This window comes from Panulirus ornatus, chromosome 34, assembly GCF_036320965.1.
Source record: "Panulirus ornatus isolate Po-2019 chromosome 34, ASM3632096v1, whole genome shotgun sequence".
NCBI lineage: Eukaryota > Metazoa > Arthropoda > Malacostraca > Decapoda > Palinuridae > Panulirus > Panulirus ornatus.
The window spans coordinates 14,804,687-14,832,452 of record NC_092257.1 but is presented as its reverse complement, the minus strand read 5'-3'; the positions used below and the strand labels follow the sequence as shown (position 1 = coordinate 14,832,452).

General features: G+C 44.9%; 1 protein-coding gene and 1 long non-coding RNA gene across 11 annotated transcripts in view; one reads left to right on the top strand and one right to left on the bottom strand.

Moving 5' to 3' along the window:
* LOC139759915 (uncharacterized) overlaps positions 1-8,475 on the top strand; it is a 30,864-nt gene extending 22,389 nt beyond the window's left edge. Inside the window, exon 2 of the long non-coding RNA XR_011715167.1 lies at positions 7,774-8,475. This is a non-coding gene — a long non-coding RNA (uncharacterized lncRNA). The remainder of the gene's footprint in view (positions 1-7,773) is intronic.
* LOC139759914 (sestrin-2-like) overlaps positions 1-27,766 on the bottom strand; it is a 108,526-nt gene that overhangs the window by 4,357 nt on the left and 76,403 nt on the right. For 6 of the 10 annotated variants that reach the window (XM_071682529.1, XM_071682528.1, XM_071682531.1 and 3 more), the window contains 6 exons: positions 27,571-27,723; positions 8,603-8,785; positions 8,045-8,194; positions 7,752-7,885; positions 6,773-6,938; positions 2,670-2,860 (listed from right to left, as the gene is read on the bottom strand). In XM_071682529.1, coding sequence (XP_071538630.1) covers positions 2,670-2,860; positions 6,773-6,938; positions 7,752-7,885; positions 8,045-8,194; positions 8,603-8,785; positions 27,571-27,723 — 977 coding nt within the window. The remainder of the gene's footprint in view (positions 1-2,669; positions 2,861-6,772; positions 6,939-7,751; positions 7,886-8,044; positions 8,195-8,602; positions 8,786-27,570; positions 27,724-27,766) is intronic. The other 4 variants (XM_071682530.1, XM_071682532.1, XM_071682534.1 and 1 more) reach the window with 1 other exon arrangement.

The following is a 27,766-nucleotide window of genomic DNA, read 5'->3' as shown; positions in this document are numbered from 1 at the left end:
GCATTTATGGATCTGGAGAAGGCATATGATAGAGATGCTCTATGGAAGGTATTAAGAATATATGGTGTGGGAGACAAGTTGTTAGAAGCAGTGAAAAGTTTTCATCGAGGATGTAAGGCATGTGTACATGTAGGAAGAGAGGAAAGTTATTGGTTCTCAGTGAATGTCAGTTTGCAACAGAGGTGCATGATGTCTCCATGGTTAATTTGTTTATGGATGGGGTTGTTAGGGAGGTGAATGCAAGAGTTTTGGAAAGAGGGTCAAGTATGCAGTCTGTTGTGGATGAGAGAGCTTGGGAAAAGAGTCAGTTGTTGTTCGCTGATGATACAGCGCTGGTGGCTGATTCGGGAGAGATACTGCAGAAGCTGGTGACTGAGTTTGGTAAAGTGTGTGAAAGAAGAAAGCTGAGAGTAACTGTGAATAAGAGCAAGGTTATTAGGCACAGTAGGGTTGAGGGACAAGTCAATTGGGAGGTATATCTAACCAGGCAAATGAGCCCATTGTTCATTTGTTCTTGAGAAGACCTCCCTAAGGCTGAAGCAAAAGGATAACGGAGAAAAAAAAATGTACCATAATAACTGCCAAAAATGATAAAAGCAAATGGAAGATACAATTTTGGAGGAAGGAGGCTGCATGTAACAAACATCTTAAAATTCAAAAGAGTGAGATATGTCATAGACAAAAGAGAAGGCTGGGTGGATTATTCATAAATGGACTGTCAGAGATCATTAACTCAACAGCATGGGAGGCTCATTAGGAAACTGGATCATCAAGCAGGAATAAAGGTGGAAACTCCTTCAATGAAGAGTAGAATATCTAATAAGAAGGGAACAAAGAATGCATCACAGGAGCCTCCTTAAATCGGGATGAGGTCACCAGCTGCATGCAATAAGGTTCTGTTATGGGACCTTTACTCTTCTTGATATAAGTAAATGACTCGCCTGAAGGTATGGCCTCTAATCTGAATATGTTTGCAGATGATGCAACTACTACAAGGGAAATGAGAAGTGAGTAGGATTGTGTCAACTGACATGCAAATCCCAACAAATGCCTAAGTTGGTCTGAAATGTGTTTGATGAAATGCAACCCTAGCAAGTGTAAAGTAATGAGGATGAGAAAAGGTCAAAGAATGCCTCAATATGAAAAGTATAATGTCAGGAAATAAGCTTCATGATTTTGTATGTCAAAAGAACTCGGGAACTGACATCATCCCCAACCTATCACTATAAGTACCACATTCAGAGAATATTTAAGGAAACAAAACTGTCTGGTGGCAGATATTAGAATACTTTTCAAGTACAGTATATGGACAGAGAAATCTTTAGCAAGCTGTTCATATCCTACATAAAGCAAAAACTAAAATATGCTTCATAAATTTGATCACCATACCTAGAGAAGCACAAAGAACTATAGAGATGGTCCAGAGGGCAACAAAGATGTTACCAGAATTATAAGAGATGAGTTACATGTAGGAAAAGGCTTGCAACCTTAAATTTGCCTTCCAAGGAAAAGAAGTGCGAGGTGACCAGAAATCGTCCTATAAGTTGTTAAACCAGACTGCTGAAAGAGAAACTGAGCAGTTCATCAAAAGAAATTTGTTGAGTGTATCTGATAAGTTGTATGGTAGAGTAGTGACAGAGGATGAAGGGATGTACATAGCATCACACTGGGGAAAACCTTCAGAGAGTTCCTGATGTAATCATAAATATGTATATCCCTACAAGGAGGAGGAATGATGGAGCAAAAGATGATTTGAAGGCTCGGAGCCTGAAAATGCAGGGGGGTGTGAAGTGTATAAGGAAAGAGTGGACTGGATGTGATTTACAAGGATCACATGCTGTAAGTGGGCAGAACCATGGCATTTAAAGTGGTCGAAGAACCTCGGAAAGGTATGTGGTGTCTCAACTGTGCATAGGGGGCTCTGGTCTCTGTGCATCAATACGTGACAGCTAGAGAGTGGATATGAGTGAGTGAAGCCATTCTTAGTCTGTTCCCAGTGACACCTGGCTAATGGCAAATGTATTAAAAAAAAGTTCCTAACCTAAACCAAGTAATTAATATCAACCAGCCTCAATGGGAGGATAAGCAGCTGGGGGAACTGCAGTCCAAATGACAAGGAGTTGAACCCAGGCAGCCCACACATGCATCATGGTCACTAATGCTAGCCACTACACCGTGCAGGTCCAGTGATCCCAAATACCTTTGAGGACTTGGGTTCCAACCAATCAGGAGAGACTTCATAATTTTCTGGTAGGACCCCATAAATGCAACAAATGTAGGCACAGTATTGTAAGGGAATGGTCTATAACATCTACATGAAGTACATATAAGTAATTAAAGTCTTCTCTGTGATTTTCACATCAATCAAGCTACTAATGTACCACTATAAGACACCAAAATATACAGGTAACTTTTCTTCACTTCATGTGGCATGTAAACAAACATGCTTTTCTAACTAGATTAAGATGGTAAAGGAATATATTAATCTTAAGATATCATTTAAGTATAAGAATATTTAGTAGACCATAAATGGTGATGTCATGTAAATATGGCCAAAGAAAGAATCGTCAAACGAAAAGCTAAATATTTTTCTCATTATAGTGTGTCTTGGATGACGGAAAATCAAATGATAAACTAACCTGAATAATAAATGTGAAAACGTTACTCACCTTATACCATATAGACAATGAAGATAATTCCACACCCCTTGACGAAAGAGAAATGTGTTCACATGAGTCTTGTGACCACAAGTGTAATATGTTAGATTATAGGCAGTTTTGAACTTTTCATCTAAAAGATCACCTACTTCATTGTACAATTCGCTCACAAGTGAGAAACCATGTTCCTCCCATGAACAATCCTGAAAAAAATAATAAGGCTGAAATTGTAAAATTCTTTACCACTGAAAAAAGAAACCTTCAACACATAAGTTAAGCAATTTTCCCCTCATGATGTTTCGTGTAGATCATAATGAAAGACTCCAAATGTAGTGGGTCGTGTCTACTATTTAAACACTCCCTAGTGCAGATTTCAATATGAATTAAATTCTCTGCTAATTCATACATTGTGTAGACAATCAATTCATAGAATACATGGAAAATGGGAAAATGACTCAATTGCCAGCGAGTGGGAGAGCTCAAATGGTAGAGTATCAGCCCGTCCTACAAACCACACTTAATTGTGTGACTCTGCAGCCAGCAAGAGGGAGGGCTCTGGAGGTAGTGGATAGGCCCCTCCCCATACCCCACCCATCTCCAGTAATATCCTATCCCCTATCCTACAGGCAATCCTTTGGGTAATCCTTTGGGTAGTAAGCTGTAGACAGCAGCCAACCAGGGTAGCACTGCAGCCCTGACTCAGGAGAGTTTAAGTGTGCCAAGAACTATCTTGCACTCACCATGTTAGGACTGCTGATATGTATTTCAGTCTTATCAAAACTGGACTACTGGGCTAGCTCTACCATCTCCCTACAAGCACCGTAGACCAACTCGAATCCGCTTATTATTTTCAAATACGTTCTCTTGTCAGCACAATCTTCTTAAATGTAATCAAGGGAGAGCCCAACAAACTTATACCCTTAAGTCCCTGGCATCATGGGAGCTTAGAATCTCTGGGGTCCCACCGTACTCTACTGCCAATGAGAGGGAGGGTTCAAACAGTAGTAGTACCAGCCCCTCCCTTTCCCTCTCTAACAAACCTCCCTCATTTTTATTCACCATTCCAACATTCATGATATTTCTAGCAATCTGTCATCTGTTGACTACCACCTGCATCTGTCTAGTACCTCTTCGAATATCTTACTTATCTCCGAGACCCTAATGCCTTTCTCATATCCAACTATAATCTCCACTAATGATTCCAGTTCACAGGTGGTGTCTACGCTTAGTCCAATATCAACACACTTGTGACATGCACTGTGGAGTCCCCAAACTCAAGAGGTTATCTAGCTCAAGATCCATCACCTAATTACCTCTTTCCCTTTGTTTTGCCAACTGCTTTTCTAATTCTACAAATTTTGTTACTTTCTTCCTACCAATAGGCTGTGACATCTCACCCACAAGCCAAGATCCACCTACCAATCTGCCCTCTTGTCTTTCCCAGTAACAATGACCCAGCATATTTTAAAAGTCAGGTTTTAACTTCCTCTACATCTCACAAATACTTTACTTTGTCTCTTCTTTCATCCTTTCACTGACCTTTTTGCAACTTATTTAAGCCCTGGCCTTAAAGTGAACTTCTGATCATAACTGAAATTTCCAACATAAGAAATATATGGTCAAGTAATAAGAATTAATTAATATACATAAACAAGCTTATCCTGGGGATAGGGGAGAAAGAATACTTCCCACGTATTCCCTGTTTGTCATAGAAGGCGACTAAAAGGGGAGGGAGCAGGTGGCTGGAAATCCTCCCTCTCGTTTTTTTTTTTTTTTTTTTTTTTAATTTTCCAAAAGAAGGAACAAAGAAGGGGGCAAGGTGAGGATATTCCCTCAAAGGCCCAGTCCTCTGTTCTTAGCGCTACCTTGCTAACGTGGGAAATGGCGAATAGTATGAAAGAAAAAGAAAAGATATAAACAAGCTATGGTTGTAATACAAAAAGTGGTGGGTAACTATCTAAAAATGATACTGATTAAGCCAAATTAATCTCACAAAAGTAAGTCAGTACCTTCAGCATATCAATATATTACTATCCTTTACAGCATCCCATTTTTGCAGGCTGGGAACCACCTACACCTACACACCCCACTTAGCCACTTGATTGGATATGTGCCCCCAAGCATTCACAGTACTAAGGCAGAGACAGTATTGGTTAAAATAATTCAAATATCCTCCTATTGATCTTATACAATTAACTCATTCTCTGTTTTCATACATGCTTCAGTTTTGTCAGAGAACTCACTCCAAAGGGGTCCTTGCAATGGGAAGTACAGCCTTAAAACTGCAGCAGCTCATGAAAAAAGGGATCCTATACTAACACTAGAACCCTTCTAAGAAAGTTGGCATTAGTGTACAATACATAAATAGGAAACAAGCAATATCACATTATTTCCCTCATTTTACTGATTTTCTTTCCCTGGAGATATGGGAAAAAGAATACTACCCACGTGTCACAGAAGGTAACTAGGAGGTGCTGATGTGAGGGGCTGGAAATCCTCCACTCCCATATTGACTATTTAAATGGAATAACAGCCAAGCAAGGATTTTTCCAAAAAGGGCTTCTTGGTGCTATATATATATATATATATATATATATATATATATATATATATATTATTTTTTTTTGCTTTGTTGCTGTCTCCCGCGTTTGTGAGGTAGCGCAAGGAAACAGACGAAAGAAATGGCCCAACCCACCCCCATACACATGTATATACATACGTCCACACACGCAAATATACATACCTACACAGCTTTCCATGGTTTACCCCAGACGCTTCACATGCCCTGATTCAATCCACTGACAGCACGTCAACCCCGGTATACCACATCGATCCAATTCACTCTATTCCTTGCCCTCCTTTCACCCTCCTGCATGTTTAGGCCCCGATCACACAAAATCTTTTTCACTCCATCTTTCCACCTCCAATTTGGTCTCCCACTTCTCCTCGTTCCCTCCACCTCCGACACATATATCCTCTTGGTCAATCTTTCCTCACTCATATACACACATATATATATATATATATATATATATATATATAGATATATATATATATATATATATATATATATATATATATATATATATATATATATGAATCAAGGCATGTGAAGCGTCTGGGGTAAACCATGGAAAGCTGTGTAGGTATGTATATTTGCGTGTGTGGACGTATGTATATACATGTGTATGGGGGTGGGTTGGGCCATTTCTTTCGTCTGTTTCCTTGCGCTACCTCGCAAATGCGGGAGACAGCGACAAAGCAAAATATATATATATATATATATATATATATATATATATATATATATCCCTGGGGATAGGGGAGAAAGAATACTTCCCACATATTCCCTGCGTGTCGTAGAAGGCGACTAAAAGGGGAGGGAGCGGGGGGCTGGAAATCCTCCCCTCTCGTTTTTTTTTAATTTTCCAAAAGAAGGAACAGAGAACGAGGCCAGGTGAGGATATTCCCTCAGAGGCCCAGTCCTCTGTTCTTAACGCTACCTTGCTAACGCGGGAAATGGCGAAGTATGAAAGAAAGAAAGAAAGATATATATATATATATATATATATATATATATATATATATATATATATATATATATATATACATATATATATATATATAGGGAATAGGGGAGAAAGAATACTTCCCACGTATTCCCTGCGTGTCGTAGAAGGCGACTAAAAGGGGACGGAGCGGGTGGCTGGAAATCCTCCCCTTTCTTGTTTTTTTTTTTAATTTTCCAAAAGAAGGAACAGAGAAGGGGGTCAGGTGAGGATATTCCCTCTAAGGCCCAGTTCTCTGTTCTTAACGCTACCTCGCTAACGCGGGAAATGGCAAATAGTATGAAAAAAAAAAATATATATATAATATCACTATCATACATTATATATATATATACTTTCTTTTTTTAATGGTGACTGATGGGCAAAACATGCCCCAATCAAAGCCATCTTGGGCGACTGAGAAAAGTGAAAGAAATTCATCAGGATTCCACATGTTTGTACATCAGACTCAAAAAGTAGAAAGGTTATATGAAGAGGAAAAGACAAAAGAAGGAAGAAAATTCCATAACCATCTAGATCTATAGCATACAAAGGCAATGCCCTTACTTGTGATTTCAAAGTGGGGACTGGTGACTTCTCTCCTCTCTTGTGAAAATCTACATACATAAAGTCTGGATCTGGTGATAAATGGCTGTACCGGGTATGGCCAACATATGAACACTCTACTTCTGGAGTTGAAATGTCAGCTGTTTGCTTCTTGAGCTTTTCAAAACTGGAAAAGAATACCAACAGTAATCATTTGCTAAATTTCAAAGTGTACACAGAATTCAAACATCAAGCATCCAAGTAAAACATATTTCTCGTAAAATGATTTAAAAATATATCAGGCAGGTTAAAAGCAAGGATTCATGCACTAGATAGAAAGAACTGGAGGACTGTAGTATGTATGATATGATGTACAATTAATGGGCTGAACCAAAGCTTATAAAGCAGCCAAGGTAAACCTGTGAGTGACTTTTCAATGCCCAGTAGCAGTCCAAACTAATTTATAACAAACCACCAACTCCCCAAGTAACAATAAGTAACTTGCACCTGCTTCACAATTCACCTATCTTTACTTACAGATCCCCCCTACCCAACACTCCAAGTAATGACAAAACATAATACAAACATCATCCTAATTCACATTAAATCCAAATCCACCAGACAACCTCATCTGAAACTACACTCCTTAGGCACATTAGAGTTATCCTTTCTCGTCTGCTTTCTGGACACTACCCACCCAGCATTACATTACCAATTCAAGATATATGAAAGCCCTTCATGCTTAAGATGCAACTTCCACAATGAAGACAATAAATATATATATCCTCAGTTTTCCTGTGCTCATCACACACACACACTGGCCCAAAGAACTTAGAGCTAATACAGAAGGTCCAGAAAATAGCAACAGAGATAGTACCAGAACTAAGATGGAAGGTTACATGCCTTAAATAGGTCCACTTTGAAAAGGAGAAGGGTGAGGGTGACCTGATCACTACCTTTAAGTTTTTAACCAGGCCTTTCACCAAGTGTTTTTATTTACCTTTCTCTCGTTTTTTCTTCAGATACACAATTATAGTCGGACTGAGCAAGTGAAAGAGACCTCATACGTTCAAGAAGAATGTCTACTCCTCCCTCACTAAGTTCTCGACTACTTGGTGACCCTGATGAACAAGCCTGTTTAGAAAAAAAGAATGATGTACTTTAATACAAATTTTACATGATGCATGCAACATAGAAAAAAATGGTGCATTATTTTTAAATTAAAATATCACTTTCATTATACTACTGAACATAGTAGAATGCAAACTAAAACAGAATAAGATATGTAGATACCTGCACATAGGTTGAAGACTGCACTCGCACATCTCCAGAGGCAGCTTCAATCCCACATCCATGCACATACGATGACAAAGCATGGAACTGAGCCAGTATGCAAATAGCATGTGTCAATTCACTAACTGACCAACTGCTCTTCAGCAACTTCTGAAAAAAGGGATATATAAATAAATGCATAAACATTGACTGAAATTTATTCCATACCATATAATAACAAAATAATAAAAAAAAAATTCAACCAACCAAACAATGCTCCTCAACACCAAAGTTAACCTTATTCAGAAAAATATTTAAGACTCATGGCACTAGGTTAAGTCTGAACCAATTAATGAAAAGAATAGCTGAAAATTTTGTGAATATATGTAATGTATTACAAATATATGTGTTGCTTAAATGTGTGCAAAAGTATAAAAATACAGAAGTTATCACACCATGTCTCATCAATTCCTACCTCTGAAAAAAAAATCTAATGACTACAGTTGATTATTTGCTTCTTGAACTGGGACACATAAGGATGTAAAAGTGGGTATGATATGTGAACATGTACACAATTACCTGTACATAGTGTTTATCATAGAGCCAGGGCTGATGTGCTAGTATAAGATTAGTGTGGTGAAGATCTTGCAATTTCTTGGGTGCATACTGAAGGCCCTGTAGCCACTCCTCTGGACCTCCAGCTTCCAAAAAGGCAGTTTTTTGCTCTTCCACCAGGAAGCTGCAGTCATGTCGACTCGCCGCCTAAAAAGAAAAAAAGGGGAGATATGAACACAAGCTTGAAATTCTAATGCAGTTCACAGAAAAATAAAATACTTAGTTTTGATCACATAGTTAAGTACTATATCGCTCCTCTCCTTCATAAAATACATACAGCACTTGGTGTTCCATTATCCAATTTATTTTCAAACAATTTTTAGTCCATCAAAACAATTTGGCATATACAATCAAGGCCTCCTAGGTAAGGTCTTGACGAAACCCAAAGCTAAGGTAATGGTGCATTTAATGTTTCAGAAAAGGCTTAATGTATATCAAATACAGAGGACTTTGGGACGTTGAAACCATGGTGTGATCAAAAGTATGGTAAATTTTATTCAAAGCTTTTATTACATCAATAATGCATGTGTAAAGTATATGATGGCTGTAGTGAATGGTTTTTAGTTAATGGAATGCATCAGAGCATGAAAACATGACTTTTTAATGTTTATATGAACTGAGCAATGGGGCGACTGTACAGCACAGTTGAATCAGACAAGATGGTGGGTAGAATGGTTAAGTTGCATTGTTTGGGCATGTAGGAGAAGGATACTTAAAGGCAATGTATTTAGAGGTGGGCAGTCTTGGTATAATATTATATCAGCATGAATGGAGATAAAACAGTAGTCATATAGTCCTACAACTACTTAGGTTGTGGCAGCTGTTAAGTCTATAAATATGTCAAGAGTATTGAGATGTTTACCCTTGTGTATGGGGATTCAGATTTTGGATTTCATTTCAAAGTTTTATTCTCAAGAAAAAGGGAAGAGATAAAATACTAAGAAGCACTCAAGCTGGGGGCCACAAAGTCATCAAAAACAGGTAATCACTCGATAAGCTATGGCAAAGAAGCCCTCTAACTTCCCAGACTAGAGAAGTACATTGACCTGTAGAGGTTAAGAGGGAAATGGTACAAAGTTTCAAAGTTTCAAGTTCCTCAGAATCACATGTTAATATTTATTTAGGCCAATTCTTCAAACCAAGCTGCAATGTAAAATCTGCATATGCCATAACTGGAAGTAGGTTAAGAGGAGAGTTAGCAATGTCATGATTATTTTTTCTGTGATAATAATAGAATAGAGTTCACAGGAAACCTGAGAAATAAGCAAACTATATGTTTACAACAATATGTAACAAAAGATCGTTCAATAAAATTTAAGTTTTAAGAACTGGAATCCCGTGAGTGTTAAGCTCCCTTCCTGTGGGCAAGAAACAGTAATTACATTTGCATATGCACACATACTCACCTCAAGTACTTCATCTACATATAATGTACATGTCTTAAAGACTGGATGTAATACATTATTACTTCCATTTTTTACCGAGCATCTTCCAACATGGAGATTATATACTGGTTCTTCTAATAGCTTCTAGGAGGGCCTGTAACTCTCCTCTCCTTAACCCGTTCCTTCATCTACCAGTGTTCAAGCTCTTCCTAGAACTTTCACAAAGTCACCATAATCAGGACCTTCACATGAACCTTCCCTACCTCAGGTTCTTCCTGGGATGTCAGGTCCCCTCTACGATTGGTCCACCAACTCCTTAACCTGGTCTGTCTGAGTCTGGGCTTCCAGGCTCAGGAATATGTTTGTAGGTTACAGGGCCATAAACTGCAGGTTTACTGGCTCAAGCCAGGGGCGCTGCCCAAATGTAGGTTTGACTGGATACACTGGGGATGAAATGAGTAATGCGAGGGAAGGATGTATGCAGACCTAACTGGGGATGTACGACGAGAGTATGTCAGTGGCCACACACCCCTGGGAAAAAGTCTGCAACACCAGGAGCACCCAACCATTCGTCACGCCCTCTAAAGTGGCCAAGTACCGCTCTGACTCAAGACTCACCACGCCCCCAACTAGCTAACTACTGCCCAAGACACTCATCACTCCCCAACTGGGTGAGTACTGAACGCTCACTGACCAGACACTCGCCTTTCTATGTCATCTCGCGAGGCACATCGAAAACCATACAGTACCCTCCCTTGGAGGCCAAGGCACATCCCGCTCAACCCCATCAATACGAACCTCGAATATCGAGACCTTACCGTTGGCCTTTTTGAACCCTAATGAACCAAGCCATCATACCATGGGTCTTTTCAGATGTACTAAAGGGTCGTAACGTCGTGCTTATACCATGCCGCTGTGCCCTCGGGTTGCATCGTCATGTTCAAAGGGAGTACCGTCGTGGCCAGGAGGCTAAGAACCCAAAACAAATGTCAATGTACAAACTAGTTTGCTAAAGGTCACGTGATGTCAAGATCAAATCTCAAGTTTACTCTAACGTGGACTCAAACCACCTAACTGCCACTGAAGACATATATCCTTCTGTAAACCCTCAATTTTCTCTTGGGTAAGCCAGCAAGAGGCGGACACAAGACCTTCATTTAGGTCGTTTTAAAAAACTCTTTGACCGTCCACATTCCTGCGGTGACAAGAGAGAGAAGGGCCTTAGCAACACTTATTAGGCCTACGGGACCCAGTACAACCTCTCTCTCTCTCTCTCTCTCTCTCTCTCTCTCTCTCTCTCTCTCTCTCTCTCTCTCTCTCTCTCTCTCTCTAATCTACAGGCGCTTCTCGATAGCCATATCCTGGCTGTTCTCTTTTTTTTTATAACAAAACTCGTCATAGATACTCGTATCTCTCTCTCTCTCTCTCTCTCTCTCTCTCTCTCTCTCTCTCTCTCTCTCTCTCTCTCTCTAATGAACAGAAAATAAATCTTTATCCCTGCCAACGAAAGATCAGACTACGCTTCAGTTTCCAGCCCGAGGGGCGAATGTGAGGTTGTTTGTGAAGAGGTAAAAAGTGGGTGGGGAGGGAAAGGTTGGGTTGGGAAGGTAAAGAGTTAATGACTGGAATACTTGAGGAGTAAGTACGGTGGTAATGAGGAAGGAGGTCGCCTTATCGCTGATGATCGCCCCGGTCTTCCCCAAGATATACTACCAAGAGACTCGGAGCATTCTGGTTGGAAAAAATTATAACGACACAACACCAGTACCACCTTCTACCAAAACCAGCGCCAACCATCACCTGTCACCTATGGCAATCCTCATAACCCACTAATTACCTTCTGTCAACAGAGCACCCCACAACAACCCAGCTCCTCTTTCAGCAAATTCCCCAAAGACTCGTTAACCCCTCGAGCATGACGGTGCGAACCCTTGGGTACGAACACCTGGTCCCCCTAACCTAAACTTTCAAGTGTCTGGTCATTACGGCCATGCCATCAAACACATCGCACCATCGCTTGATGATAGTACTATATACGTTACCATTTTTCCAGTTCAATGCCCATAGACCTCGTGAACCACTTCCCTCTAAACCTGCTCATCTGGCCCATCACCGCAACAGATAACGACCGCCCAGAGACACCCTACCCCAGAGGGTGAAGCACCATTACCTACCCAACATTCCCCTAAAATTCCGATCGAACTCCTTCCACCACAGGTCGAGAGTAACGGTCGTATATACGCTAAAAACTGTGGGACTTCTGCCAAATAGCATTCAGTCCCCACCTGTCGAGTATGGGATGATAACCTCGACCCACAACTTCCTCTCCCAGCCTTAGTAACACTAGATGTGGGACGGCTAAAGAATCAGTGAACACCGAGACGCTTGCTATCATACGGGTCAATCAGCTATAATAATTGCACGAAATGCTCCAGACGCTTAAGAAGTATCCTAACTTTACCCCCCCGGATATACCAAAATATTCTAATTTGCCCCATATGCCAAAGAAGTATTCTAATTTTACTCCCAATACCTTAGAAGTATCCTACCCTTTCCACAAATACTTAAGGATCCTAATCTTACTTGAAAGTATCAATTTTGCCCGACACGGTAACTTTTCCCCCAAATACTTGAGAGGTATTGACTTTACCCCTAACTTTGCTCCAGACACTTGATAAGCAGGCTAATTTTGCCCCCAAAACTTGAAAAGTACCCTAATTTTACCCAATATATTTGAAAAGTATTCTAACCTTATCCCAGATATTTGAGAAGTATCCTAACGTTGTCCCAAAGACTTGAGAGGTATGCCACCTTTCCCTACACTAACAATTCTTTCGTCTGTATATCCCAACACCAATACTTTCTAAATAAAATCTTGAGGACTACATCTTAGGAAACAATTTCACACTACGCATCGACAAGAATAAATATAAAAAACAATAATAACCAATTGGCCACTTCCACTGAGTTTCCAGTTCATACGTACTAAAACACTCAGCTACACACTTCCAAATCAAAGAATAACCTAACAACAACACTTGTAAAATTATATAAACATGAAAAACCCGCACCAGCATACCATAAACTCCACTGGCTCGCACTAATACAGTCCTTTAACAATCCCACAACCACTAAAGCAATTCCAAACGACCTAATTAGGACTATAATAAAATCTTACCGAACCAGTTCAACACTTCAAAACAATCTTCGCCCATCAACGCCATAACCTGAAAATTAAGTAGGGTCAAATGCCTGGCCATCACACCGAAGAGTCGTACCTGGTAAAGTCTTCAGAGAGGTCTTCCCCACAGCCCGGGCTGAGCCCAGGCTGCTGGATTGGGTAGTTAGTAGACCAAGGAAGCCGCAGCCCTCAGGCCCACACTGCTCATAGGGCTGACTGACAGTTAATGTGTCCATGCTGACTTTCATTTGTTACCTCTGAAATTAATTTCCTCTGTAAACAAGTTAGCAATATTCGCCCCCACACACAGCACATTACCCAAGCGTACACCATGTCAGTCTGAGGTACGAGTTCTCGATACATGATAAAAGCAGAAGCACGCACAAAGGTAATTTGCAGTCATATACAACGGGGCACACAAATACAACACTTTTTTTTTTTAATAAACTTTTAGAACATACTACTTGAGCAACAACCTCATCCACCATAACTTCACAATCAAAATAACCCACAGCTTCCTTTCACACGCCCAACCCAACTCGCAAACTGTTCTGACGACTTTCGTAAGCCATAACCCTATCTACACCTAAATACTAACACGGTACTCTATTAGCGATCCTAACAGCCCACAACTTACCCTCTGACAATCCCAACGAGCTAAAACGTCGTCGGTAAGTATCCCAAACCACATCACGTTGCCCCTACGTTCCTCAAGGCTCACAACCTCTCTGTGTCTTCCGGACAAATACAGTATTAAAGAATGGGTTCTTGGCAATGCTCCTCCTCCTCTCAGGGTGATGACCCACGATGATCAAGTCTCTATACTCACCAGCTCCGTCCTTGGCCTGAATAGCTCAAGAGACGGACGAACGTAGGCTTAAAATCAACGGTCTCTGGCCACCCCTCCACATGGGTTGTGACCGTCGGGGAGTGGTGGGGAGGGTTGTGGGTGAAAGCCAAATGAGGGTTAGTGGTGAGATGCCATAGAGAAGTAGCGGGTGGAAGCCACAGGGTGAGGGATGACTACGTAGATGCTCCGTCATACGAAGCGTCGGCCGTATTGATTACTGAACTGCTTAAGCACGGCGGTACGACCCTTGAGCACGACGGTGCAACTCACGTATGAGGAAACATAACCTAACGCCACCTTACGAGTTGTATTGTCGGTGCTCAAAAATGGCAAATTAACTGTACCTCTCCGGTGAATAACGTTGTTACACAGTAAAACTGCAATGAGTGAACAAAACAGTACAGCCTTACCTCTTCAAGTAGTAGGCCACTTGAAGTAGGGGTCTTCTATGTCATAATCTAAGACAACTGTAACAGACTATGACAAACATTATGACAACACATACCTATGTCAGGCTTTATCACAAGCGAATAAGAAGACATGGCGTTCAAATCTGTGATGGGTATAGAGGAAAAATTGGCTGACACCCGATGATAAGTCTGTAAAGCACAGAAACAAAACAGAAATGCATTCAAAAATGAGGGGGAGTAAGTAACTTTATCACAGCCGGAAGAAACACAGGAAATGATGCCGGAATCTGTGAACGAATAAGAACTATAGCGTTCGAATGACATGTTACGTAAAAGCCAGGGTGGACAAGGCCACTGCTATGCTATCCACCCGCCAAGGCAACCAACAACAGGATATACAATGTTATACGCAGGAAGAGATTTCTCATTGTACGAGATACGACAGACAAATGGAATAATAAGAACCTGAGATTTGCCATAAAAGGAAACCTTTAAAACATCATTGTTAAATTCCTTGTTTTTTTTACTGTTACTAAAACTACATTCCACCAGGAAAGTGTAAAAACCAAGTACGTATTAGCAAGAGGTTCTCTGGCTGGCAAGGATCATCCATTCATAAACAAAAAAAGGAGCAAACCAGATCCATGAAACTTTAGACTGCCGAGTAAACAGGTATCTCAATACTGTCCTACGCTCGCTCCTGCCATGGTAGGCTTATCTCTACAGCCAAGCTACGGCACACGCTCCCTCCTCTAAACTTAGCTATACTATCCACCCTACGCTTCGCTATTACGCTCCCTCCTCCAATACTAGCCTCGCTACTGCGCTCCCTCCTCCAAATAGGCTACGCTAATACGCTCCCTCCTCCATAGATAGACTATTCCTCTGCCTATGTTACACTATTAGGCTACGGTATTACGCCCCCTCCTACGATGCTAGGCTATCCTGGCTACTCTAGTACGCTCCCTCCTCCGTTGCTAAGCTATCCTTCTTCCTGTGTTACGGTACCTACGTGCCCATGGATTAATTCAATGACTACTCGGTCGACCGAAATTAATTCTGAAGGGCATGTCGCTTTTCTCACCGTGTCAGATGATGATAATGGAAGGAAAATGGAATTTTCAGCATTGGGTCCTTATCATCATAATACTTCTGGGTAAATAGTGTTTTATCATTCAGAGACTGCTCGAAAACATACCATACCATGAAAATCTGAGAAAATCTGATACAGAAAATGTGAAATTAAATTGTTGTGGGAACAAAAATATTGTGTGTGTGCAGGTTATTGATTAAGTCTCTGCTGGTAACCCAACACGCTTTAAATCTCTTGAGCACAACAGTTGTACGGCCCATAAGCACGACGGTCCGACCTATGGGGGGTAATATCCTGGCCTTTGACCTAATCCTTAAAGCTCAGGTCAGAGGTTAGGCCATTATCCTCAAATATCGTACCTTCGTACACAACAGCCCTACATCTGTGGTACGTGCAGTAAGTACCGTTGTGTTCGAACTGTAGCATAACGCTCAAGAGGCGTACCGGGGAGGTCAAGGCTCGTGCTTTCCACCGGCACCAGGTCGGGCCAGCCATTACATCCCATATGGATGGGTCTGTTACAGGCTGGGGAAAGGTCTAACCCTTAACCCCTATGATGGGATGCAAAACACTAAAGTCGATGGCCAGGAGTCAGGGTCAGGGAAGGGTATTCGGCCCTGAGTGTCCACCCAGGGCCATGGCCCTCAAGCCAGAGGTCACCATCAACGCGGGGGTCCACATTATCAGCACCTCCCCCACACCCTCACCCCTTACCGACCAGGGTCACAGCCTTGAATTGTTTGTTCCTCCTGAAAGTTGACCACTTGAACACGATGACATGGTCCTCGACCACGACAGTACGGCCCTTGAGTACGATGGCCAAAGCCCTGGTACACGAAGGTGCTTTCCTAGGGTAGGATGGTACTACAGCCCTAAAGTACGAAGGTACTGCCCGAGAGCTCGACGGTACGAAACTAAAGAACGAAGGTGAGTTAAGGCCCTAGACCACGACGATCCGGCCCTACAGCAAGATGGTCTGGCCTTTGAGCTTATCCTTAAAGGGTCAGGTAAGTCATAGTGCTAAGATTCAGGTCATCGTACCCAAGGTTTACGCAATCGCAAATCAAAACATTTTAATTGGTCATACTTAAGACGTTAAGGAATGTAAGTGAGCAGAAAGTATCCCTCAAGATCTTTTTGCTCATCATACACTTGACAACAATTATTCTTACGATTATTCATTTGCATAAAAATGTGCTGCATCATGTCTCCACCTTCCTCAACAACTTGGCTAATTCATTGCATTGAAAACGCTGGTTAATATAATATTGATACTCTTCAACTACAGTAAAATTTATCAAGGAAATATTCTTTAGCTGACACGAGTGTCATACTTCGAGTACTTAATAGAACTATATTCATAAATACTATTCAGACAATTTATCATGTGAAATTCCTTTCTGGCTCCCATTCAGGCCAATTATCATAAGTACACCACCTTCACGAGTGTCTTCCAACAAGCCAGTCAGCAGAATATAAACTGATGGATGGTCCTCCTTTTGACATTAATGTGAGGATGATTCTCCCTTACTAAAACATTAGCTTATATAAATTTACTGGCTAGCCTGCCTACCATCACATAACCAAATAGTAAGAATGATCCTTTGACATTACACAATGACTTAAACTGTTTTTATGACCCGTTGCTGTACGTTCATCTCTGAATAATCGCATTAAAGGACAGTATTTGCGGACTCTACTTCCATTTATCTACTTGCTATTTCCGCAGCTGATGTCCGACCGCTGGTCGACCCTGCAGCACCATGTTTTCCCCCTTGTTTAACCGAGTGTGCGTCCCGTTCTTCACCCCTCGCCACCCGTTCCCCCCCGACATAACCCCACACAATCCCCTCATTCACCCCTGCGAGCCCTAAGCTTCGCCATATAACCTTGGCCAATGACACTCTCACCTCGCTCTCCCCTCCGACACCCCCAATGGACCCTCACGTTCACTCGCGGAACCATTAGTGGGGTTCAGGTAGGCTACTATTCTTAGCGAATACTGGCCTAAAAATACCACAAGTGGTCGTCCGACATTCACCGCGGACCCGTTCAGCCCAGAGCCAAGACCTTTTACCAGGCAGCTGCGGTACGAGTCCCAAGAACCGACAACATCGCTGGCCTCCGCCTCACTCAAAGAACACAAGCGCAAGAAATGTCAGGTGTTCCCACAACAACCTTCTATACACTGAACGAATCTACGATCATTTATCTGTGCTACAACAACAAAATTTCCAGGAAACTAACCCAAGTATATACAGTATATCAAAATGTTTGCAGGTCAGGTTTTTCTCGGCGTTCCATCCACCAACAGCCTTACCGTTACCAACTACTGCCACCTACCGGCAGCAACACGCACTACGCCCATAAACACAACAATGGTTTTAATACATATATGCTTATTTTTCCCGTAAAATCAAAAACGTTCACACAAATAATACCTTATCAATCTATTATCCACCATACAAGTACGATTAACGACTGAAATATGTTATACTATGTTAAAATAATACTTTTTTGGGGGGAAAGGTGTCAGTTATACACTTAAAAAACAGACCAAAACAAGGGCGAGATCTTTAAATACGAAGGTACGATCCTTTGAGCAATACAATGGTACGACCCATTGAGCACAGTAATATGACCTTTCAGCACAATAGCACGACCCTTGAGCACGGTGAGGTACGACATTTCAGCACAACGGTACGCCTCTCGAGTATGACGGGAGAGCCAGGTCACAAAGCTCAGGCCAGCAAAGCTAACTTGTACCGCCGTGCTCAAGGAGTCGTCGTGCCTTCAAGTTCATGGGGTCGTATCACTGTGCTCATGGGGTCGTACTTTCGTGCTTTAGGAGTATGCCAACGATTTAGCAAGACAGCTACGCGTCTCCTCCTGGTGGTTACGTGAGCAGTTGTAGGGCGAGTGTGGCCTCGGCCGCCGTATACATTACCTACTCCTTAAAGCTGACATCTGAGCCATGTCCGCCACACACCTGCCTGCCTCATCACACCTGCCACGCCCACATCTGCTTCCTCTGCCAACCTGCCACGCCCACATCGGCCTCCTCTGCACACCTATCACGCCCGTATCTACCTAATCCACACCCAAACCTACTTCCTCCATACACCTGCCACCCCCACATCCACTTCCACTAAACACCTCCTATGCCTACATCTGCCTTCACTACACATCTGAAACATCCACATCTGCCTCCTCTGCACACCTATCACACCCACACCTGTGACCCCCATACATGTCTCCTCTAAATACCTACCGTGCCTAGTGCATATCCACTGAGCCTACACACCTAACAAATCATTCAACACATTTGTCTAGTTCATCTACCAAGTAAACTCGTCACATACCTGCCATAATAAACCTTAGGCTCAACTCATACCTGCCCCACACACACACACACACACACAAACCAGCTAAGCTCCCAGGCAAGGGAAGACTCATGTGCAGGCAGGCGGGGGAGTGGGTCGAGGGGCTGCCCTTTGGTATAGCCCAGGGCACACCTGCCTGCTCTATATCACACCTGCAGGGAAGAATGAAGGGGAGGTGAACTTTGCTAATGAGGGGTACGGTACGTCTGACATCAAGTGGGGTGCAGTAAGTCTCACACTAGTCGGGTTCGGTACGTCTGACATGAGTGGGGTGCACTAAGTGTCCGCTGCAAGTGGGGTACTGTAACGTCTTAATTCACAACGACGAATCGCCACATGGGGAGGGGATCGGAAGGGGAGGATATCCACACCCCTTGCAACAGAGAAAATCGAACCCACAACCTTGCTAACCACCAGCACACGAATTCCCGACCTGGCCGACCAAACCACTTGTCAACAGCGAACTTAACAGTCCACAAGCAAACCATATAAAGTTTACGGCCGCGACCAGATCGTCCCACCTCCCCCGACCATCTCCCCGCCCAGGAACTGTGAAATGCATCCAGACCATTCCGTATTCCACACACTAGCGTTTACGGTCGCCCCTCACACTGCCGTTAAAAACACTGCGAAGAAAACATCCACCACTGTGAAGCGTTGAGAGTTCTCTCCCACAGGAGCGTCACTAATGGTCGTCACAGAAGGAACATTTCTCTCCCACAGGAGCGTCACTAATGGTCGTCACAGAAGGAACATTTCTCTCCCACAGGAGCGTCACTAATGGTCGTCACAGAAGGAACAGTTCCCTGCAACACAAGCGTCACCACTGGTCGCCATAGAACACTATTTTACCCCCGGTAATACACAAACAAAAGAAGGAAAAAAAATATCCTCTCGACCGTTTAATTAAAAATCCATTCCCATTCAATCGCGCTAAAAGCCCAGCCTGGCCGGACCCCCTCTTCTCCGCCTTCCTCTGCAACAAAGAAAGACTTCAACAAAACCGACGCTAAGAATAAAAACCGGGGGAGAGCAGCGTCAACGGAAAATGTGATAACCACGGAATAAAACACGCAGATGCAGGGTGTGGAAAAACCTTTAAAAGAAAACCGCGAAATCAAACCACACAGCCTGAAGGAAAATGGAATCTTAACTAGACTATGGGTAACTATTCAAAATGAATCACACCAGGAACTGGTGTATACAATATCTTATTCTTTCAACACCCTAAAGCCTGTGTATATACAACGCCGCCATGAATCTCACATGTATGACATTTAAGTGACCTGTAACACATGTGAAGGACATACACAAATGAATGATAAAAAAAACCGTAAATATACATTTTTTTTTAGGAACTGAAAGATGACTAAGACTAATAGTCACGTACACATAATGGCGAGTATAATGAGGAAGTGCATATAAAGCAACAAATAAAAACAGTTCCATTAATCACAGTGAGCGACAAGATTTAAAGAGATTTCGTTGCATATCCTCAGCATCGTTAACCCTTATTTAAAACCCTATTTTAAGTGATGAAAATATGTATCTTATATGCATGCATGCATATATATATATATATATATATATATATATATATATATATATATATATATATATATATATATATATATATATATATATATATATTCCTACGAGTCCACGGGGAAATGAAACACGATAAGTTCCCAAGTGCACTTTCGTGTAATAATCATATGCGAACTTACCGTGTTTCATTTCCCCGTGGACTCGTATGAATATACTTGATCACGCGCTCAATTGTGATCCTTTCCAATATATATATATATATATATATATATATATATATATATATATATATATATATATATATATATATATATATATATATGTATGTATGTATGTATTCTTTTCGTTTTGAGTGGCGGGAAGACACATGGGGTTTTTAAACTCTTGTAAATGTGACGGGGGGTGATGACGTGACGCTGCAACACTGCCCAAGAGGGACGATAACAATTCAACATGGACAAAACTGGTGTTACTCTCAAAGGAAGATCACGTGATGCCCGAACTGGTTCGTGGCGGTTCACCTTCACATAGCGGGGGGTGGGGGAGAGGTGGAGCCACAGGACGCCTCACTGGGGGTGTGGGGGGGTGGCGGGGCGCCGGGGGCAGCTTTACGAAAGAAGGGGAGGAATGTCGCTGATGGGGAAGAGGCCGTGGGATATGAATGGGTGGGAGAGCAGGACGGCGGGGGTGGAGGTGCGGAGACAAACGGCGTTAGATATTGAGGGCGGGGGAAGTTGAAGAGGGGGATGAGGGTGATGGGGGGGGGATAGTTACTGTCACTGGATATGGGTAAAAACGACGGGTTGGGGCGGCGTGGGCGCGGAACCTGAGCCATGTGGATGATGGCGTGGTGGTGTGAGTTTCCGGTGTTACAGAAGCGTGGATGTGATGACCGGGTGCTCCACGCCACCTACCGTGGAGGGTGTGGCAAAGGGGAGTGGTGTAAGGTGGGGTGGGGGGCGGCGCGCACCATACGCCCTGGCGTGGTAGGGCGAGGAGGGTGAACACCAACACTCCAGGTGAGTGGCCATCCTGCGAAGAGAAAGTTGCCACCGACCGCCGTAGAACACACACACACACACACACACACACACACACACACACACACACACACACACACACACACACACACGCACGCACGCACGCACGCACGCACGCACGCACAACGTCTGAAGAGTCCGCAAAATGGGTTCGGGTGACCACTGGAGTGCCAAGGGATTCTGGTCCTAGTTCGTGGACGATGCAGAGGTCATGAGAGAATCGGAGAGCGTGGAGGACTGCATCATCTTACAAGGGGACCTACACAAACTCCAAAGCTGGCCAGATGTACGTGGTGGATGGAAATTCAACTTTATCGTCAAGTAATGAGAATGGGATGCGGTGAACGAAAGCCTCGCCATGATTACCACCTAGCAGGAACTAAGTCTTTTGGAGTTGTGTGTGTGAGAGGGACTTGTGCGTTGATAATGTCCCTAGCCTGTCACTAACATACTTCACAGTGGGTAGAGCAAAGGAGAAAAACTGTCCTCTGCCAAATATTGGAATAGTTTTCAAGTGCACTGGATAAGGAAATATTCAGCCAATTGTTCATATCTTACACAAGGCCAAAACTCGAATCAGCTCCTCGAGTTTCATCGCAGCTGTTTGAAGAAAGAACCACATCCATTACTCAGTTGAAATTTAGGTCTCTCTCTCTCTCTCTCTCTCTCTCTCTCTCTCTCTCTCTCTCTCTCTCTCTCTCTCTCTCTCTCTCTCTCTCTCTCTCTTGCGGTCCTGCGGAGCAAACTTTCCATCATGGGGCAAAACTCGGTTCCCGAACACGTGTTCCTGTTGCCAGCGCGCGTGCCCAGTGTACGTGTGTTTTCAACAACCGATCACACACACACACACACACACACACACACACACACACACACACACACACACACACACACTTCCCGACAACCCTGGCCTACATACTCATCGCCTCACCTTTCATATTCTCCTCTCGCTGTACTGGCGACTCCCTGGCGCCACACACATAAATACGAGCGGGAAAAAAATATTTAATGTCAGATGACCCGTGGTCGGGGTTGTTAACCATTCTCAAGGCTGAAGTGTGGCAGGTGGAGGAGGTTCTGATTGGGTAGGGTAGTGGTAGGTGGTCGGGTTCTGATTGGTTACGTTAGTGGCAGGTGGGGGTTCTGATTGATCAGGGTAGTGGCAGGTGGCGGGGTTCTGATTAATCAGGTTAGTGGCGGATGGGGTCCTGACGGTCGGGTAGTCTTCACGAACCCAGCCTCATACAAGAGCGAACATATCCTCCCTCACCTTCCCTACGCCAGTCACATCACAAGTCCTGTACAGCAAGTGTAGACCGCAGGCGATGATGGCTAGTCACCATCCTCTGGCGCCGATGTAAACGTGGTGATGGATTCACACACACACACACACACACACACACACACACACACACACACACACAACGCGCGCGCGCGCGTGTTACATATCACAGCGGTGTGTAGGGAGCGTTGTCATCAACCATCATCGCCGCGCCCTCCCTTTTGGCACGTAACTTCACCCACGTCAGTGCATGCCCCGCGCCTTCTGGCAGCCACGCCTCACCTGACCCACGCCTCACCTGACCCATGCCCTCCCTTGCCAATGCCACGTCAAACCCTATTGCCCTGCTCGCGCCCCCTCCAACAACCCAGCCAGGGTTATACAAAAAACGAACTCCAAGGGTGCCCGGGTTGTTGAGGTCCTCGCCCTAACTCACTACGGCAAAGCCACATCCCTTCACCAAGGCAGGGGGGATGACGTGGGTGAAGTTACGTGCCAAAAGGGAGGGCGCGGCGATGATGGTTGATGACAACGCTCCCTACACACCGCTGTGATATGTAACACGCGCGCGCGCGCGTGTTTGTGTGTGTGTGTGTGTGTGTGTGTGTGTGTGTGTGTGAATCCATCACCACGTTTACATCGGCGCCAGAGGATGGTGACTAGCCATCATCGCCTGCGGTCTACACTTGCTGGTTGACGGAGGTAGGGATGAGGAGAGGGAGGGTTGAGAGGTGTAGGGGAGGACTACGAAGCCTCCCCTGCACCTCCCTACCCTCCCAGGAGACGAAGAGTCGCGATGCAGACACTGCACGTTAAAGCAGACGCTCCAACACGCATGCAACAATTAGGTCAGGGCGGCAGGTGGCGCGAGGCGAAGGAGTGCATCTCGTGCTGGGGGGGCGTCTCCCTGTGTGGGGCGGCCAGGCCTTACACACACACACACACACACACACACACACACACCACTACGCATGTCCCTCCGTGAGGAGTCCTCGACACTCGCCATGCCAGCGATGGTCAGCGACTGCATGCGGTGGTGGTGGTGGTGGTGTGGTGGCGTCGTGTGCGCTAAGCTCACGCGATGGATTCTGACGGTGGTGGCCACACCTGCAGGTAGCCCCCCATAGTTATCTCTCTACACCTCGCCTGGCGCCTACCCTTCCCCACAGCACTACCTGTCAACCTGTTTCTCACCACCACTACCACCCATCCCCTTCCCCCGCTCACACACACACACATACGCACACCCCGTCAAGGGCGCGTGGCCCGACAAGTCGTTCCGGGGTTGTAGGGTACTCGTTGCGATTTAATTAGGCTCGTGGAAGAAGTAGTGGAGCGGAACGGGTTGTAGCCCAGGTCTCCTCCGCTCGACCAAGGGCCCAGCCTGACGTGGCTGGCTGGTGGCGAGTCAGTAATAAGTCCCGAGACTCTGGCTGGAGGGGGGGAGGGTTATGTCTCCAAGGTCATGCCATCATCCATGCTAGGTGTACGTACAGCAAGTCCAGCTCCTGCTCAGGAAGTAAAGCACCTACCTATACACACACACACACGCGCGCGCGGGCCAACGTCACTGCCCACGTAACCTCCATAGTCCCCCCAACCTACGTCATTCGCAACGGGGAAAACTAAGGCAATTCAAAATGCTCCTTACCTTCTCCCATCTCCCCACACGAACATATTGGGACGGAGTTCCAGTGACGCTAGTGTGACCTCTGACCTCTCTAGGGAAGCGTGGAACCTACAGATATAATAATTACGTGCCTCCAGGTGTCACACATGCATCGCCATCACTTGGCCAGGGAGGGAAAGCGACAATAACACGGGGTACACGATATAACTTCACGCCAAATGACGCCCCCGGCCCCCCGCCTGTCACAATGTATACACTGAACACCTGTCTGTCTCTCTGTCTGTCTGTCTGTTTGACCCCCCACCTCCCGCCAGGGAGGGGATGGAAGGCCCATCTAGCCGCCGCTGTACAACCTCTGTCCGCAATGAACCAAGATGACAGACAATCAAAGTGATCGCACTATCTTACACACACACACACACACACACACACACACACACACACACACACACACACATTAAGGAAAGCCCCAAACGATAACAAACAACCCAGCTTACCACAAGGGAGTAAGAGTAATACAAACCTCTCCTAACTTCAGCTTAGGCCAGATTACCTTGATTAATGACGTCTGTATCAAGGACCTAATAAAAACATGGAAGTGAATGCTAATCATTTCGAAAAATCAAAGGGGGGTGGGGGGTTAATTGCTCACAAGCCACAACCGTGAACACAATACCCAGACCCAGCAACAAGTCTCAGATCTCATCAACAAGTTATAAAGTTCTCTCAGGCACATGCCACGGTTTATTGTCAGTCCCTTCGAGTGGCTGAGACATGTCCAGGCTGAGGCTGGGATATGTCCAAGCTGAGGAGGCATGTATGTCCTGGCTGAGACATGTGCTTACACATGATACGAGGAGAAAATCCACCAGCGTCACGCTGCGTTGAACTTTCAGCCGAAGAATGTACTGGGGAAAGCTGGGAGTAACAGTGGCTGAGGATTCCACGAAGAACCTCACCCATACCCACCCCGACACACACACACACACACAACACACACACATACTTAAGAGGAGGCCAACTGTCTCACATATCAAAAGCACACTGACCACCATTGGCCATCTAAGACTACCAACACGCTAGTATGATTTCGAAGTTTTAAATCCTTTTGGTAAGCTAAGGGCTTCGAGAAGCTAGGGGCCCTGACGAGTTAAGGGCTTTGGCAAGCTAAGGGCCTTAGCAAATCGGGTTTAATGGAAGCAGCATTTAATACAGACTCCCCACATAAGTCCTTTTAAGACTCGACGGTCATTCAAAAACTATAAGCAACCGAAGACTGTGGGTTGGGAGACGCCCCTGGCACACGTTTGGCACACTGGTGCTGGAATCTATGATCTCTGTACGTTGTGTAAGACGGTTCACGTTGGAGATGGCAGAATAGGGTTTTGGATTTACGTTGGAGATGGCAGAATAGGGTTTTGGATTCACGTTGGAGATGGCAGAATGGGGTTTTGGATTCACGTTGGAGATGGCAGAATAGGGTTTTGGATTCACGTTGGAGATGGCAGAATAGGGTTATGTTCCACACAGGGAATATTCAACTTGGGTCATAAGGAGGAGCCATGCGATGCCTGTAATATCACTGACACATGCACCAGAAATATCCAATCCCTGATTAATCTTTTAACTCTTTTATAACTTACATGGTTACTGTGATGACCTCCCAGTTCTGTAATATCTATAATACCTCAGCTATGTATTTTACGACGAATGGCTGCCTAAATTCAGTAAAACGTTCTTTGTTTATTTAGTTACTTATTGCGAAATGTCATAAACACATATAACTGAAGCTTAGCCCCTAGTGTGTACTGCCGGGGATCCTAGTGAGGGAGGGTGGGGGAGGGAAGCTGGGGAGGCTATGTTGGAAGGGGGCCGGGGGGAGGGGGGGGTTTGGGCGAGGGGAGGAGGTGGATGAGTCAGGCGGTGCTGGAGGGGCCAAAGGACCTGGAGGGAGGGAGGGTGATAGAGAGGGCCTGTAGTGGCCTAGGAGAGCGGGAGGGAACACACGCATACACACACACACACACACACACACACACACACACACACACACACACAATTGACGTACAGACGTACCTGCGAACGAACCCGCAGACAAAAGAGACGGACGGACGAACGGAAACACGCCGTGATACACAAATAAAGGAAGACGAGAAGAGGAAAACGTACCACATAGGAAGCCAATAACTTCAACATACAGGAATAAATGGCGGGTGATCTGGAGGAATAAGGTGAGGGGGTTAAGACCCCAGGGAGGGAGTGAGGGAGGGTAGGGGGCTGGTGGCACAGCCATGGCACTCACCCAAACCAACAAACCTAGGCCACTGAGCCCTACATCCTGGGGCGGGATGTCAGGAGGCTGTAGGTGGTGTGTGTGTGTGTGTGTGTGTGTGTGTGTGTGTGTGTGTGTGTGTGTGTGTGTGTGTGTTTTGAGCTTGCTTGGTGTCACAAGTGCCTGGCTGGAGGCCACATTTACCCCTCCCCCCAACCCGACCTTGACGTTAGGCAGGTGGGCGGAGGAGGGGCCAGTGCTAGGTGGGAGGAGGGAGTTGGTGTGTGTGTGTGTGTGTGTGTGTGTGTGTGTGTGTGTGTGTGTGTGTGTGAGGGAGGGGCGTCGTCGCAGATGGCATCCTGCTGGTTTAAAACGCCCTTGAGCACGACGGTACGACCCCTCGAGTCCGATGGCCACCGGTTGTCGTGGAGGAGGTGGGTCGTACCGTCGTGCTCATAGTGTGGTGGAGGGAAGGGAAGGAGGGGAACACAACGTACTGTCGTGGTCAAGGGGGCTTGAGAGAGAATAGGAAGGCATGCGGGCTGCGCGCATGACGACCCCGCTCAAAAATGACAAGTGACACTGGCGAGCTGACCCACCGTAAGATAGCATACCCAGCGAAGCCACGGGAGTGATGCCACACGACCCAATCATCGTGGTGTGGTGAGGACTGCCAAATACCATGACCTACCATGACGGTGGCACCATAAGCTACCATGACCAGCCAGGAACATCGCCCGTCCCTGCTGCACCACGGGCGCCGTAAACAGCCACGGGAAAGGAGCTTACCCCTCACGGTACCGTATGATACATTCGTGTGTGTGTGAGTGAGTGTGGAAAGAAGACTCGAGTCCTTACCATGATGGCGATGTACCGACGGTGCAGGTGTGGCAGGGGTCCATCGCCGGAGAGGAGCTCCTGGTGGAGCCTGGAGAAGGACTCGAGGTAGGTGGGGTGGTCCTCAAGCATGTGTTCCACACCCTCGCCCTCACATGCCAGGCCTAGGTGACCCTGCAATCCAGACACAGAAACAACACCACGGGTTAATAACAGT